Here is a 17034-nt window from a genome sequence, read left to right as displayed (position 1 = left end):
TGAATAATATTCCTGTGGAATTTGTTGATAAGGCGAAAAACTTAGGAGTTTGTTTTAATCGGACTTTAACATGGAATGACCATATAAATGCTGCAGTAGGGAAGGCGTATGGCGCTTTAAGAACATTATTCGTCGAAAAAAATTACGCCCATTGAAACCAGAAAGATGCTAGCCAAAACATTAGTAGTTCCAATCTTGACTTATGGATGTGAAGTTTATTGCAGTTTGGATTCTGTGTCTCTAAGTAAACTCAATGTTGTTTTCAACAATACTGCTCGCTACGTCTTTGGGCTGCAAAGATATGACCATGTTTCCAACTACAGTAAAAGCTTGTATGGCATAAATTTCACCGATCTTTTGAAATTCAAAACACTGACTATGTTGTTTAAAATCGTTCATTACAAGCAACCACCTGGGCTCTTCAACAATATTCAGTTTTTGTCATCAAATAGAACCAACCTTATCTCTATTCCTCGGTTTACATGTCTTACATCTGAGCGCCAGTTCTTCATTGGCGCGGCTCGTGTTTGGAATTTGCTTCCACGCGAATTAAGAAGAACAGAAAATCTGAAAATATTTCAGACGAAGTTAAATAAGTACTTAACAACTCATTAAGGGCCAATTTATTGAGCCTCCATTAAATTTTGAAATTTATCGCTTTAGTTAACGGCCTCGTTAAACTATTGTCGGCTTTAAGTATACATCATTAAAAATTCATTTAATTCACTCTTCTTTAGTTAAAGTCCTTACTTTTAATGGAAACTTTAAATTTAAAACTCTGTTAAAAATATCCTAGGGATTTTTTATTTTGTTTGAAAAATAATCTGTCAAAAGCTACAATTTTGTCAAATCAAATAGATTTGAATTGGAAGAAAAACCAAAAAACTATGACCCGTAAGTATTTTGCAGCCGAAAACGCCAGAAAATGCAAGAGATTAAAGATATACCAGTGGTAACCAAAGAATGCTACAACCTACAATTGAAACCATGAGAAGAAGAAGGAGTTAAGTGAAATTTTTAATTTTTTCCATCGGTGTCAAATAACAACTTAAATTTAAGTGTTATCGGCATTCATCTCGTGTCATTGGTTTAGAAGTAAGCTTTATATCTCTTCTTCTCATGGCTTCAATTGCAATGTGTTATGTACACTGCTCGTCACTTGAATAGAAACAACATTTTTTCTTAAGAAAATAGCGATTGGCGCTTTGGTGAGGTAACTTAGTAGATTTTTGGTTTTGCATTTTCAAAGAGGAACTTTTAACAAACAATGTTGTAAAAACAAAAAACCCAAAACAGAAACCGTATGGCTACAAGTTGCGATTTTTCGCATTACTTCACAAAAACAGTGTTTTTTTTTGCGTCACTTGAATAGAAACAAGCTCTTAAATAAGATAAAAATGATGAAAAATCATGGACAACACTAATTTTAGTAAAGCAGTATTAAACTTTGATATTATTTGCACATTATATCCAATGGTGGGCTACGAGCTACCATTAGACACCACAGAAAATGCATAAATAGAATTTAACATTGAAAATGCACTTGTACTGTACACAATCATGGACCTAATTGGAGAAAGTGATAAAAGTGTTTGGTAACTTCTTACAAATTAAGAAAATGACATTTTCTACAATTTAAGGATTGAATAAGTGAAATAAACTTTCGTTTTCATCCGGAATGCATCTGTTTTGTTTCTATTGCGTTGTTTTTTCTGGAACTATCCTTGTGCAATCTCTAAGACGGTTGTTTTTCCACGTTCTTAAACTTCCCAAGAGCTTCTACCATTATTTCTTTGTAAAAGTTTGCATCTTTTTTCGAAGCGTAAAGCTTCAATTTTGCTATTGCACATCATAAAAACAAAGCGTATTACTATAGGTAACACATTTTAGTGCCCTTTGGTGGCGATGCGATAAAAGTTATTCTTTCCAATGAAATAGGACTAATATTAAAGTGGTCCATCTGAGTTGGTATGTTTTCCTTTGAAAAAACACTCTTTACCTCACTTCTTTTCAGTTCGAATGCAACGATAAAATAGTTAACTTTTTTGTAATCTTAGTAGAACTTAAAATGTTGTTATTTTGCATTTTGAGGCTTTTTTAATGTTGTGCACCTTTTATAACTTCCATGATGGAACAAACCAACACATTATCATCGCACTAACACCACGTTTTTGACCGCTTTTAGCGGCAAAGTGAAGGAAATTGCAGCTAGTTGTTAAATTATTTTTTTTTCTGCTCTTGATTTGGGTCTCACCTGTCTTATTTTTTTATTTAATCACTAGTTTACGATATTTTAAAAATATTCTCATCCAAATTTGGCAAATTTTTCAATGTCTTTCGCGATTTTGAATAGTGCAAGTGCATTTCCAATGTTAGCTTCTATTTATGCATTTTATGTGGTGCCTATTGGTAGCTCGTAGCCCAAAATTGGTTATATTGTGCAAATAATGTCAAAGTTTAATATTGCTTTACTAAAATTAGTGTTGTCCATGATTTTTCATCATTTTTATCTCATTTAAGAGTTTGTTTCTATTCAAGTGACGCAAAAAAAAACATTGTTTTTTGTGAAGTAATGCGAAAAATCGCAACTTGTAGCCATACGGTTTCTGTTTTGGGTTTTTTGTTTTTACAACATTGTTTGTTAAAAGTTCCTCTTTGAAAATGCAAAACCAAAAATCTACTAAGTTACCTCACCAAAGCGCCAATCGCTATTTTCTTAAGAAAAAATGTTGTTTCTATTCAAGTGACGCGCAGTGTATGTTATGTATGTAATATGCAGCATCTCAAAAATGATTAATTTTGAAGTGGAGAATATAATCTAGTAGATCTAGTATTATGTATCTGTGCGAAGTAGACAAGAAATGCATTAATTTCTTTGAATTTTGTTCTTTTGTATGGTACAAATGCATGTGTGTATACCTACAAAAAATTCTAGTCTATACTTTTTTCATAATTGTGATGTTTTTTTAATAATTCTTTAGCTCATTTGACATTTTTCAAATAAAATAATAATTCAAATAAAAAAAATAAATGAAATGACATTTGACACTAATGGAGAGTGAATAAATAGAAATTCTGTTTAAAACCTCCATTAGCTCTAAAAATCCCTCTTAAAAGGTCGAATTTGGTGTTTTAACTAAAACTACTTTTAAATTTAATGCTCAATTAGTTAATGATGCCAAACATCAAAAAAATCCTTAAAAGAGACTGAATTAAACGAAATTGGTTTTTAATTTTAAAATTCCCTTTTTTAATGGCGATTTAAGTTTAATGGAGAGTCAATAAATTGGGCCTAAGTTTATGTTTCAAATCATTAAAATTGTACCTTTTTTATGTTCTCAAATCATTAAAATTGATACATGTAGGTAGATAAATGAACTTCCGAACGATTTAAGGTTCAAACTATCTTATGGTTCTTTGCTACTTGCGCGGGTGTCATTTTAACTTAACTTTTTTTAATTAAAATTGCTTTTCTCTTCTTCTCTATCTCTTTTTCTTTTTCTCTTTCTTTTTTATTTTATTTTTTTCTCTCTCATGTTAATGTTAATATAATTGTATAATTTTCCAATTCACAAGGCTTAATTAACTAAAAGATGTATAATCTTAATATTAAGTTATATTTTATTTTAATAAATACAAATACAAATACAAAGATTAAACTGATACTTAATTACACTGGTCAAAAAGGTTTTTGCCACAACAACCAAAATATACTTTTCTAGTAGTTTTTGATGTGCTGAACTCGAATCTGAAGTCAGAAAATTGTTATTGGCCTCCGTTTTTTAAATATTACCGTTAGAAAATGTCAAAAAACGTCATTTTGGCTGCTTTCAAGGTTATGTTTTTATGTGGGGTAATACATTGTGAATAAATTTGTAACGGTGGCTATAAGAACTGATTTTATTCTTTCAAAAAATGTTTAAATCTTTCCGATATCTCTTTTACTGCCCGAGATATTTAAAATTTAAATAGCGGTCTTTGAATCAGAAACAACACTGGCCAACCAAATTAAACTTTTTTTGCCACAAGAACCAAAATATACTTTTCTGAAGGTTTTTGGGTTGCTGAGTTGTTGTTTTGATGCTGAATCCGCAATCAGAAAAATTTTATTAGCCTTAGTTCTTGAAATATTACCGTTATAAAATGCAAAATAAAGGTTTTTTTTATAACGGTTATATTTCAAGAACGGAGGCTAATAGAATTTTTCTGATTGCGGATTCGAGCTCAGCAACCCAAAAACCTTCAGAAAAGTATATTTTGGTTCTTGTGGCAAAAATTCTGTGACCAGTGACTTAATCTTTAAATTAAGTTTAGTTTGTCTTTGGCTTATTAACTGAAACTTAAGATTTCTCGAGCAATAAAAGAGATATCGGGAAAATTTAAACAGTTTTTGAAAGTAGAATATCAGTTCTAATAATAACCGTTACAAATTTGTTTATAATGAATTACCCCACATAAAAACAGAACCTCGAAAACAGCCAAAATGACGTTTTTTAGCATTTTATAACGGTAATATTTCAAAAACGGAGGCCAATAAAATTTTTCTGACTTCAGATTCGGATTCAGCACCCCAAAAAATACTAGTATATTTTGCTTCTTGTGGCAAAAAAAGTCAAATTTTGTTGACCAGTGTTATTGAAGCTTAATAAACCTGAAATTAATATGCATATTCAGATTTATTCGTCAAGCAGTTTTTTATTGTGAGGGTTTGAATTTTTGAGATGAAATAAAACACCATATTTCTGCAAGTCTAAATGACTTACTTCTATTCTTGTAACTTTTTTATGAGCGAAATCAAATTCTTTTGAATTTATTTGTTTTTTTTTTTGGATTTTTGTTTTTGATAAATATCGTTTAAATTTAAGATAAACCAAGGAAAAATAAAAAATTTTCAAAATTAGGAAAAGTAGGGGAAAGGTGCGAACAGTGAGACAGTAACGCTAGTTTTGGTCAAAACGTTTATTTCCCCATCTGATGTTGTTGTTGTTGTTGTTGTTGTTGTTGTTGTTGTTGTTGTTGTTGTTGTTGTTGTTGTTGTTGTTGTTGTTGTTGTTGTTGTTGTTGTTGTTGTTGTTGTTGTTGTTGTTGTAGTAGTTGTTGTTGTTGTTGTTGTTGTTGTTGTTGTTGTTGTTGTTGTTGTTGTTGTTGTTGTTGTTGTTGTTGTTGTTGTTGTTGTTGTTGTTGTTGTTGTTGTTGTTGTTGTTGTTGTTGTTGTTGTTGTTGTTGTTGTTGTTGTTGTTGTTGTTGTTGTTGTTGTTGTTGTTGTTGTTGTTGTTGTTGTTGTTGTTGTTGTTGTTGTTGTTGTTGTTGTTGTTGTTGTTGTTGTTGTTGTTGTTGTTGTTGTTGTTGTTGTTGTTGTTGTTGTTGTTGTTGTTGTTGTTGTTGTTGTTGTTGTTGTTGTTGTTGTTGTTGTTGTTGTTGTTGTTGTTGTTGTTGTTGTTGTTGTTGTTGTTGTTGTTGTTGTTGTTGTTGTTGTTGTTGTTGTTGTTGTTGTTGTTGTTGTTGTTGTTGTTGTTGTTGTTGTTGTTGTTGTTGTTGTTGTTGTTGTTGTTGTTGTTGTTGTTGTTGTTGTTGTTGTTGTTGTTGTTGTTGTTGGTGTTGGTGTTGGTGTTGGTGTTGGTGTTGGTGTTGGTGTTGGTGTTGGTGTTGGTGTTGGTGTTGGTGTTGGTGTTGGTGTTGGTGTTGGTGTTGGTGTTGGTGTTGGTGTTGGTGTTGGTGTTGGTGTTGGTGTTGGTGTTGGTGTTGGTGTTGGTGTTGGTGTTGGTGTTGGTGTTGGTGTTGGTGTTGTTGTTGTTGTCGGTGTTGGTGTTGGTGTTGGTGTTTTTGTTGTTGTTGTTGTTGTTGTTGTTGTTGCTGTTCATTTAGCCCTCGTATCCCTTCTTTGACAATGTCTTTCTTTCGGCATTGGTCCTTTTTAGTTTTCATTAGGAAACTTCTTGGCAGATTTTCACCTATTTCGTAGTAAGCATACTCTTTGCATAAGAAGCCTGTTGAAGCTTTCACACAGCGAAATTTTCATAATACAGATAAATTATTTGATTTTTTTCTTTATTTAATTACGTTTATATAAACTGAAGGTATTAAACAAAAATAGGTATATTACAACTTGATTGTGTAACTTCTAACAACATTATACTTAAGAAATTAAAACTGAATAATTTGAATATGCTAACAATACAACGAGACTTACATAAATTAAACTTAAATTAACCAAACTCTTGAGTTGATGTAACCATTTTATCTAAATCAAATAAAGTGTATTGATCTTCCTCAGAAGAAAATCCATCGGATTGTTTTTGATTTATTCGCAAACTTGTTGTATTTTTTGGCGATTTATTACATATCTCCTCGGGTTTATTTTAAATGCCAATAGAAGGTGATTCCCTGTGTTCTCCACTGATTCTCTGAGTCCTTGAAACACTGTTTGAGAATATTGGCGGTAGAATATAAACAAATAGAATATTTTTATTATTTAAACATTTAATTTAAGTACATCCAAGATATCTGCTTCTTCCAATTTTTGAAAAATATTCATTTAATTATTTATAATTTATTAATGAAGAAAAAAACAAGCAAATATTTAAGAACATTTTTTTTTTAAATAAATTTTTAATTTCGATTATATATCAAAATTGTTGGGCGTCTTCCAACGCTTATCAGTGTAAGAAAATAGTCAAAAGAAAACAAAAATTACAGCTATAGCTGGGCAGGTGTAGTGGATTAACTAAAGCAAATTATTAGGGATTAGGGAACCCGGCCGAACAGCTCTGATTTTGATAATCTTTTTGTCCAAACGTGTCGGTAATTAAAAATACTTAAAAGTCTATATAGGTTAAAAATTGCTGATGTTGCCGTATTGTTTTTTTTTTTTTTAATTTAAATAATTTTTTTTTAACAAAACCATTTTTTTTTTGCTTAAATTTCATAAAATAAATGATACTAAAAGATTCTCTAGGTATTTTAAGGAAATAAAATGTATGGAAGTAAAAGAAAATCTTCCATCGTTTAAGCGATAAATGCATTTTTCTCACAAACTTACTTCAAACCAAAAAAATATTTTGAACACAACGGCAGCACCTACAATATTTACATCCACGTTTTTAAAAAGCCAGAAACTCATTTCTATCAGTAAAATTTAAATCCACTAAATTTAATAAAGAGTTTTTGAAAGAATGGTCATTAACTCAGAATTTTGGAAAAAAAAAAGGTTATTAAAAATTTTTAAATGACTTTTTTTCAAACTTTTTCGTAGTAAAATATGAATTTATTTTAAAACAATTTTTGGCCATAAATATTATCAGTTGAATTGAAAAGAGAAAAAAGGTGATATACCTATGTACATATATTACAGTTTTGATAAAAAATTAAAAATTACTTCAATTTCATTAGATATTTTTTGGATAAAAACTGAATTTTTGCATTGCAATAATTGATTTTCTGAAAGACTTTAGCAAATAGGAACTTTAAACTTTTGCTATTTAACTTTCAATAATACGGGCTTTTGAATGAAGAAAAAATAGCTTTATATTTAAATGTTGAAATTAAAAAAAAAAAAATAAGTTACATTTTTTTTTTCAAAACTTCTATTAATAAAAGTTCTTCGAAAATGAAATACTTTTTAAGCCAAGTACGCTGCTGATGCGAAACGAAAAATTTTTCAAGTCTCCATATTTAGCCCCTAACGTTTCTCAACCTGCCCATTGGCTGAAAAAAGTAAACTTTCTTTGTGACATTTTTGGTTTTTTGCTAATATTGTTTACGCTCGCACTCTTCATATGATTTTGTATTCGCAAATTTTGGAGTGCTCTGTGTGCTTTTTTGAAGTTTTAAAAATAAGAAAAAAAAAGAAGTACCTATATAATACGGGCTTAAGAAGGCGCGAATTGTGATTGAAATTTAATTTTTGAATTTGGTTCGTGTTTTCCAAAATAAATATGTAAAATTTATGATTTTGTTTAATTAATCGGCAAAAACATGATTTCGAATACCTACAGTGTTTGTTTTAAGTGTGTGTGACCATAATTATGTTTTTTGTTTATCTTTTTCCTGTCCAGAAATGTCAAATTAGAAAAGGAAAAGACAAAGATAGTTTTTGGAATTTCCCTATTGACACTTGCCATCACGGCGACACCTGGCGGCCTGGTGTGAATGGATTTTTTTTCGATTTTGCGTTCAATGTATTTTCCATAAGAAAAAAAAAATAAAAATTACTTCGAAAAACATTCGTTTTACGAATAAACTTTATATGAACGGGTATCAATATTATGATTGAAAATGATATTATGTGTTTATGTCTAAATCAGGGGTAAAATTGTGGTGGTGGTGTTTTTGTTGTTATTGAACTTCAAAGGAAAGCTGTTATTTTTGTGAAAAATATAGATACATGTCACAAGACATGAATGTTTATATTTCTCCTTCTATAATACTTCTTATTTACGAGTATCAAATTATTATACTCAAATTTATTATTATCATACAAATTTTTGCATCTATTACAATGCAAATAAAATGTACTAAATGCTTCCTCCCATTAAACTTTGAAAAAAGAACCTTCTACATTTACTTTACTCACGAAATCCTTCAAACTCCTGATGCTTCTTTAACTCCATATTCTCAGACCAGACAAATTGCCTTGAAAAACAACTAAGTACTTGTACGAATGGAGTTCTCTCCCAAGTGCTTTAATACCTAACCCAAAGGTGAATGAATGGTTTTTCTTTTGCATACAAAGTACTCATATTTTGAGAATTCTACATCACCAAGTGAGTAAAAGAGAGATATATGTATGCAATGACATTATAGTCATTCATAATTAAATCACACTGAGACTACAGGTCACGTACAACAGTGTAAACATGTTGTATTTATAGCCTCCCTAACATGGTGTACGTTACCTTCCTGAGTGCGTGTTCAAAATTTTCGTTCGTTACCAAATAATCCAAAAACAACAAATCGTTTATATACCTCGGGTGTTGTTAAAATTGCTATCAGTTGTCCAACATTCGTGTTTTTCACCACAAAACACATCACAACAAGGATTTCTTTTTTTTATATTTTCATTCAAAAAATTCAATAAGACATGATGTCCTCCAAGTTCCTTGGAATTTGTGTATTACTTGTTTGTTTTGTTGTTATCAATTCAGCAAATGTTCCATCGTCAGGTCGTTTTTTGAGAAATCGTAGTAGATTCTTGGCAAGGCAAGAAATTGCCGAGGATGTACCATCAGCTCAGACACCATATCCACCAGCTGGCGATAAACCGGAAGTTGAATTTGATCCATCTTTAAATGAGAGCGAAGTTGATCAAGGAGTACCAGAATTTCAATCTGAATCGATTCCGGTGGAGGAGAATGTGGGTGGTGTTGACCCTGGGTTTTCACGCTTGACAGCTTCAAGAGGAAGTAGTAGATTAGTGCAGAAAAGACAAAGAACAAAATTGGCACCATTGAAACAAGTGGACCAATTAAAATCTGCTGCTTTATTGCAACCACTACAACCCGTTCAGGCGTTACAATTTCAACAACCTCAACTTCTGGCTCAACCAATTCTTCTTCCCGATGGACGTATTGTGTACTCTATATTGGCTTGAAAATAAACACCAATTGTGATAAAATGGAAACTGAAAACATTTATGAGTTAAAAATAAATAAAAATGATTTATAAACGAATTTTTTTTAATCTTATTTCAATTTGAATGGCTTTCAATAACTTATCTAAAATTTTAATACAGGAAAGATAGACTTTATGGTGGAACGAAATACAGGAAGCTGATTTTTTCAAATTTGAAAGAAGGGGATTGGAAAAGCTTAAAGGCTTGGCCACACCGGAGGGTATGCGGTAGCGGTACGGGTAGCGGTAACGATATTTGTATGAAAAAAATTCAACATCTGAACGTTGATATGTCAGTTTGGAATATTTTTCATACAAGTACCGTTACCTCTACCCGTACCGCTACCGCATACCCTCCGGTGTGGCCAAGCCTTAAAGACTTGGCCACACCGGAGGGTATGCGGTATAGCGGTAACGATATTTGTACTAAAAAAATTCCACACCTGAACGTTGATGTGTCAGTTTGGAATTTTTTTCATACAAGTACCCTCACCGCTACCCGTACCGCTACCGCATACCCTCCAGTGTGGCCAAGCCTTAAGTCCTGTAGGAAGTACCGTATTAAGGCTTGGCCACACCGAAGGGTACATGCGGTAGCGGTACGGGTACTTGTATGAAAAAAATTCAAAACTGACACATCAACGTTCAGATGTGGAATTTTTTTCATACAATTACCCGTACCGCTACCGTATGTACCCTTCGGTGTGGCCAAGCCTTTAAGGCTTGGCCACACTGGAGGGTATGCGGTATAGCGGTAACGATATTTGTACTAAAAAAATTCCACACCTGAACGTTGATGTGTCAGTTTGGAATTTTTTTCATACAAGTACCCTCACCGCTACCCGTACCGCTACCGCATACCCTCCAGTGTGGCCAAGCCTTTATATTCTCAGTTTGAAATTTTAACATGGTTGGCTTTAAAAAACTCTTACTTTTTTTGTAGGCATCGTACAAATATGATTGAAGCGTCATATAAAAGGTGAAATAATAAGTTTTTAGATGACATAAAATTTGTTATAGGTTGTCATTTAAAAAAAAAGAATTTAATAGTGTTAGAAATGAAAAAGGATAGATTTTTTTGCTTTTTTTAATGAAAACTGATTGGGTTCAAAAAATTACAGATCTTTTTTTGTAGATGTTGTATAGAAATGGTCGATATAAATATTTTGAGCTGAAACAATAAGCTTTCAGATGATATAAAATTCTTTATTCTTTAAAAAATGGATTTAATGGTATTAGAAGAAAAAAAAAATGTTTTTTTTGCTTTTTTCATGAAAAATGATTGTTTTGAATAAATTATTATTTTTATACTTTTTGCGCATTGTAAAAATTTAAGTATGGCTTTATTCTTTTGGAAAATTTATTGCCTTTTTAATTGTGTAATTTTTTTTCAAGAAAAATGATTTTTTTAGGTTTCACTTCTACCACTTGTGAATTGCACACATGATTTTTTTTTTTTGACAGCTGCTTACTAATCAAGGACGGGAAACCTAAATAAATATTTAGTCCCTAACTTTTCTGAACTTGCCCAGTGTTTTCCAATGAAAACGGTTTCACTTTTTTTATCACGTTGATAGGTGATCACTCTTATGGCCCACTAAATAACTGCATAGAATTTGACAGTTGAATGCCTATATGCTTAATTTTATCAGCGGCTGATAGATCAGAATGGGCAGGTTCAGAAACGTTAGGCACTAAATATTTAGGTAATTCCTCGGTCTCTGATTGGTCAGCTGTCAAAAAAAATCTTTTCAATTTAGGTAATTGTATTGGAAAGCTAACTGGAAAGTTAGGCAAGAAAATTTTCCCTAAAAATTTAGGAAAGTTTATCTTGTCAACATGACAGCAGATTGTTTTTAATTAAAGAATAATTTAGCAAAATTGAATTTATTTGTGTGAAAAACGAGTAAAAAGTGCATTATCGGTTATAATTAATATTATTTAAGGCTTGGCCACACTGGAGGGTATGCGGTAGCGGTACGGGTAGCGGTGAGGGTACTTGTATGAAAAAAATTCCAAACTGACACATCAACGTTCAGGTGTGGAATTTTTTTAGTACAAATATCGTTACCGCTATACCGCATACCCTCCGGTGTGGCCAAGCCTTTAAGGCTTGGCCACACCGGAGGGTATGCGGTGGCGGTACGGGTAGCGGTAACGATATTTGTATGAAAAAAATTCCACATCTGAACGTTGATATGTCAGTTTGGAATTTTTTTCATACAAGTACCGTTACCTCTACCCGTACCGCTACCGCATACCCTCCGGTGTGGCCAAGCCTTTATTCATTAAAGTTAACTTAAATTTGGTGTCTTTCCCATGCGATCGGTAAAATACTTAAGTAAATTTCGAAATTTGACAAAAGCATCATATCCAAACTAATTTAGGCAATTTACTCAAATTTCCGTTCAGAAAATGGCGTTGCCTAAATATCTAGCCCCTAATATTTTCTGAACGTGCCCAATCTAAATTAAAAATGCCAAATTTAATTATTTCCAATGAAGATTTGCTTCATTGGAAAATCAGTGAGTTCGGTATTTCGCAGTTAAAAAATGACAATAAACACGTCATATTGACAATTGGCATTTGCGAGAAATAAATTGCCCATGCAAATTAATTGACAGAGAGTTGTTAAAATTGCCTGAAAAAAAAAATTATAGAAACAGACAATTTTTAAAAATCTACATACAATTTTATTTTCATAACATAGATTCTCAAACAACAACAATTTAATAAAAAAAAAATTTTAAAACAAATGAGATGGTCACCCTAACACTTATATCAATCTCTAAAAACTCTTATATTGCACAGAGTAATGGATGACTGGTCGGGACCTGATGATCTCAACTGGTTCTAATTGAATTCTAGCTGCCCTCAATGGCTCGGACCTAAACCTTTGTTGCCTCAGCTGAGACTTTTGGTTTCTTTGACGAACAATGATTCTCTGACTGCGGGGATCTACCAAGGTTTGTTCTTCACCACCAGCTACAGATTCTGCCACGGCTACTGCTGGTGGGCCATATTGGTTATCTGGTTGAGCTGGTGCCTCTGGTGGTCCATATTGATTGTCTGGCTTTGGTGGTGCAGGTGGGCCATAAGTATCTTGAGGTGGCCCATAGGTGTTGTCAGGTGTAGGAACTGGTGCAGGTGGAAGATATGTATTATCAGGCTGAACCGTTGTTGGTTCATTTGGTAGTTCGAATGGAATCGAAGGTGTCACTCCAGCAGCTGGATAAGGCGCATCTCCTGCAGCTGGTGCTGGTGAAGAACTTGGCGCCACTTCTTGACGGGCAAAGAATCGACTGCCACGAGAATTTCCCCGGAACCTCACTGGTTCTGCCATAACAGCTGTAGCAGCTAAAACCACCAAAACAGTTTTGAAAAGACTTGCCATTTCGATAGAAGACGATGATGTTTGTTGTTGAGGGCTGATGTTAATCAACTGATAATGACAACTTGTTGGACAACACATTTTATATCAAACGAATTGTCTTTGACGTATTCCAAAAACGGTCAGAAGATTCCATTTTCCATATGCGAAGCTTGAACGTGCTTATGTTGCGGTACTGGGTGTGTGAAGGTTGTCTTTGCCATTCATTCGTAGGTAATTAATCGAATGGAATTAATGGTTATAGGCAATTTAAAATGTGTGTTTGAAGTCTTAATAGTGTATTTGGATGAGGTTGAGGTTGAAGGTATATATTTTGGATTTTCCATTTAAACTTTGAACACTTTGGTGGGCCAAATATCAGTCGATCATTTTTGGGTGATTCAAATATAGGCAATAGAAGGTTGCAATTAAAATTAGTATAAAAGCCTTTGACAATAAGACAAAAGACATCAGTTGTCTGACATAACTTCATCAGAAATTTGTTTCTAAAAAAAGATGGCAAAATTCCTTCAAATTGTTTTGGTAGTGGGTCTTATTGCTGTAGGATCAGCTGAACCGCCTCGTCGATTCAATCAACGTTTTCAAAATCGCAATCGTTTTTTCGCCCGCCAAGAAGTGGCGACCAATGCAGCTGCAGCTCCACAATCAGCAGTAACACCATATCCCCCAGCTGGTGAAAAACCCGACATTCCATTTGATCTTCCTAATCAAGAAGCAGCACCGTTCCCTGACCCAACTTATGGACCACCCGATCAGACTTATGGCCCACCTGATCAAACATATGGACCACCACAACCCGAAGCTGATCTACCAGAAGAACCAGAAGATTATGATGAACAGACAACTGATGAACCTGAGGCTGAGAGACTGGTTTTTGTTAAAAGACGTCCAGGTCAATCATCTCGTTTAGTATTGCAAAAAGGTCAAAGGACATTTAGACCGCAAGGATCAGCATCAGCACAATTGAGGCGACCAGCACCATCGTTCGCAAAGTCATCACCTAGATTGAGGCAGTCATCAGCTTCATCAGCTAGACTTCAGAGGCAGAATTTAATAGCACAACCAATTCTTTTGCAAGATGGAACTCTCGTTTACTCTATTCCCATTTAGAGATAATGATAGAGATTTTTTTCTGTTTTGTTTTTGAATTCGACATATTTCACGATTTTTTGTTATTAATTCCTTTTTGTTACCCGAAATAAAACATTTTTACCGAAAATATTAAAATAACCCGATGAATTGTTTGATTCAATCCTATGCTTTCTTTAGCTTAAAAACCAATCTAGACAACAAATAAAAGTTCTCTTTAAGAACATCTCAACCTTAAGTAGGTATAAGCTAAAGTAGGTATAAAGGTAGTGATATTGATATGAATGGACTTATCGAGAAGTCTTACAAAAACTACTGGAAGAAGTGGAGAGAAAACACTGCAATCTTGTGAAAAGTTTATTTTTTTTTTGGGAGATGCTTGAACTATAAGTGAAGCTTCCTCTAGAAACTGAGGGCTGAAGATTAATCAAAAACACCCATTTTGTATTACATTTTTGGGCACCAGATGAAAAAGGCTTGAAAAAGCTAAATTAATTAAATGAACTCTGATCGTTAGCCGACGTTTTAAGAGTCGATTGTTGTCTAGCTTTTCCGAGTAAATCAACTCATGTGGATGTAAGCCGCAGAGTCCAAGGCGACTTTTTACATGCGGCACGTTGTGCGGAATAAATCGAGTAGAAGGTAAATATTGCGCATCTTTTCACTCATACAAACAAATAAGATCAAAAGTGAGGAACTGTCAAATCCCATGTGTGTAATAAAAAAAAACAACTACTACCTACTAATAAAAAAATTGTAAACAAGAGGGTTGGCCGATTTTGACAACCTGCGCGAACTTGAAAAAAATTAAAACTCGGAATATTATTACCTTTTATATGTGTACTCTGGCATCAGGCTACCTTCACGCCTCTAAAGAGGCGTTTTTTCTCTTTTTTACACCCAGCTAACTTCCCCTCAATTTTTAAAAAATTGTTTAAAAACCCCTTTTTTTATTATGTTAGTGCCTCTTTGTTGCTTTTCTTTAACTATTTACTGTACAACTAGCTTTCCCTTTTTAGTGGAGTAACTAAAGCTCAAAAATTGGCAATATTAGGGAACCCGGCCGAACAGCTTAGATTTTGATGATCTTTTTTTTCAAACGTCGGTAATTAAAAATACTTTAAAGTCTATAGATTAAAAATTGCCGGTGTTGCCGTTTTGATTTTTTAAATTTTATTGAAGATTTTTGTGAACAAAAAATTTTTTTTTTCAAAAATTTTTCTTAAATTTCATAAATTAATTGATGCCAAAAGATTGTATAGGAAATTCAAGGAAAAAATATATATGGGATTGAGGGACAATCTTTCATCGTTCAAGCGATAGATGCAATTTTCTTATTAATTAACTTCAAACACAAAAAAAAATATTTGAACACAACGGCAACACCTACAATATTTAAATGTACATTTTTAAAAAGCTAGAAGCTTAGTCATATTTGTAAAATTAAAATTAAGTTAATTGAATTAAGGACTTTTGAAAGAATGGTAACTCAACTCAGATTCTTGAAAAAAAAAAAAATTATTGAAAAAATTTTAACATGTGGTTTTTAAAACTTTTTCGTAATATAAAATGCATTTTTTTTTCAATTTTTTTTGGCCACATTTGTTATGATTTGAAATTATAAAAGGAAATGTCAATATGTATTACGGTTTATGAAAAAAATTAAAAAGTATTTCATTTTCGAAGAACTTTTTTGAATAGAAGTTTTGGAAAAAAATTTAACTTATTTTTTTTTAAAGTTCAACTTCTAAATATAAAATTATTTTTTATTAATTTAATAACCCTTACTGTTGCAAGCTAAATAGCAAAAATTTAAAGTTCTTATTTACCAAAGTCTTTGAGAAAATCAATTATTTCAATGCAAAAATTCAGTTTTTATCAAAAAAAACCCATTGGAATTGAAGTAATTTTTAATTTTTTTTTAAACTGTAATATATATTACCTTTTCCTCTTCGGAATTCAACTGATAATATTTATGGCCAAAAATTTTTTTTAAATAAATTCATATTTTATTAGAAAAAGTTTGGAAAAAAAGTCATTTAAAATTTTTTTTTTAACATTTTTTTTTAAATTCTAAGTTTGAGGACCATTTTTTCAAAAACTCTTCATTAAATTTAGTGTATTTAAATTTAAGAGATAAGAATGAGCTTCTGGCTTTTTAAAAATGTATTTTAAAATATTGTAGGTGTTGCCGTTGTTTTCAAAATATTTTTTTTGTGTTTGAAGTCAGATTGTGAGAAAATTGCATTTATCGATTAAACGATGGAAAATTGTCCCTTACTCCCTTATACTTTTTTTCCTTAAATTACCTAGAGAATGTTTTGCTATCATTTGTTTTATGAAATTTAAGCAAAAAAAATGGTTTTGTTAAAAAAAAATTTAATTTTAATTTTAAAAAACAATACGGCAACATCGGCAATTTTTAATCTATAGACTTTAAAGTATTTTTAATTACCTACGTTTGAAAAAAAAAAAATCGTCAAAATCAGAGCTGTTCGGCCGGGTTCCCTAATAATTTGCTTTAGTTACTCTACTATTTTAATTTTTTTCTTTTTGTGAATACATTTATGAATACACACTGTGTATTACACAGGCTCATACCATACTTTAATATTTAAGTGGAACATAAAGCACTAAGTTCCACATAAAGATTTGTACGAAATTCAATCTTCTTCATAAATCCCTCTAAGTTGAACATAACTTAGAAGAAATAGTAAAACATAAGCAGTTTATGTTCCACTTAAGTAGGTACCTACTCTTTATTTGAGAAATAAAAACAAAATTGCGCTTGAGAAAAAATCTGTTACTTCTAAGTCGTGAGCCTTGGTAAGCATATTACAGCAATGAGAAAGAGTGAACTGTACCTACTTATTAATAATTTTTAATTTTTTACAAATTCTGGTGAATGATTTAAAAAGGCGTATTTAACAATTGATATATTTTTT

General features: G+C 32.1%; 3 protein-coding genes across 3 annotated transcripts; 2 read left to right on the top strand and 1 right to left on the bottom strand.

The window, feature by feature from the left end:
* Positions 1-8806: 8806 nt before the first annotated feature.
* Positions 8807-9614, top strand: LOC129919704 (uncharacterized). The gene has a single exon (XM_056000676.1). The coding sequence runs from the start codon at positions 9080-9082 to the stop codon at positions 9587-9589; it is 510 nt and encodes a 169-aa protein (XP_055856651.1). The 5' UTR covers positions 8807-9079; the 3' UTR covers positions 9590-9614.
* Positions 9615-12397: 2783 nt separating this feature from the next.
* LOC129919389 (mucin-7-like) lies at positions 12398-13446 on the bottom strand. The gene has a single exon (XM_056000249.1). It carries the CDS (start codon positions 13079-13081, stop codon positions 12398-12400), a length of 684 nt encoding a protein of 227 aa, XP_055856224.1. The 5' UTR covers positions 13082-13446.
* LOC129919712 (uncharacterized) lies at positions 13237-14206 on the top strand. The gene has a single exon (XM_056000686.1). The coding sequence runs from the start codon at positions 13496-13498 to the stop codon at positions 14108-14110; it is 615 nt and encodes a 204-aa protein (XP_055856661.1). The 5' UTR covers positions 13237-13495; the 3' UTR covers positions 14111-14206.
* The last annotated feature ends 2828 nt before the right edge of the window (positions 14207-17034 follow it).

The sequence above is a fragment of the Episyrphus balteatus genome, chromosome 4 (genome assembly GCF_945859705.1).
Source record: "Episyrphus balteatus chromosome 4, idEpiBalt1.1, whole genome shotgun sequence".
NCBI classification, from domain to species: Eukaryota; Metazoa; Arthropoda; class Insecta; order Diptera; family Syrphidae; genus Episyrphus; species Episyrphus balteatus.
Note: the sequence above shows the minus strand (reverse complement) of the source record. Positions and strands in the feature narration are given on the sequence as shown.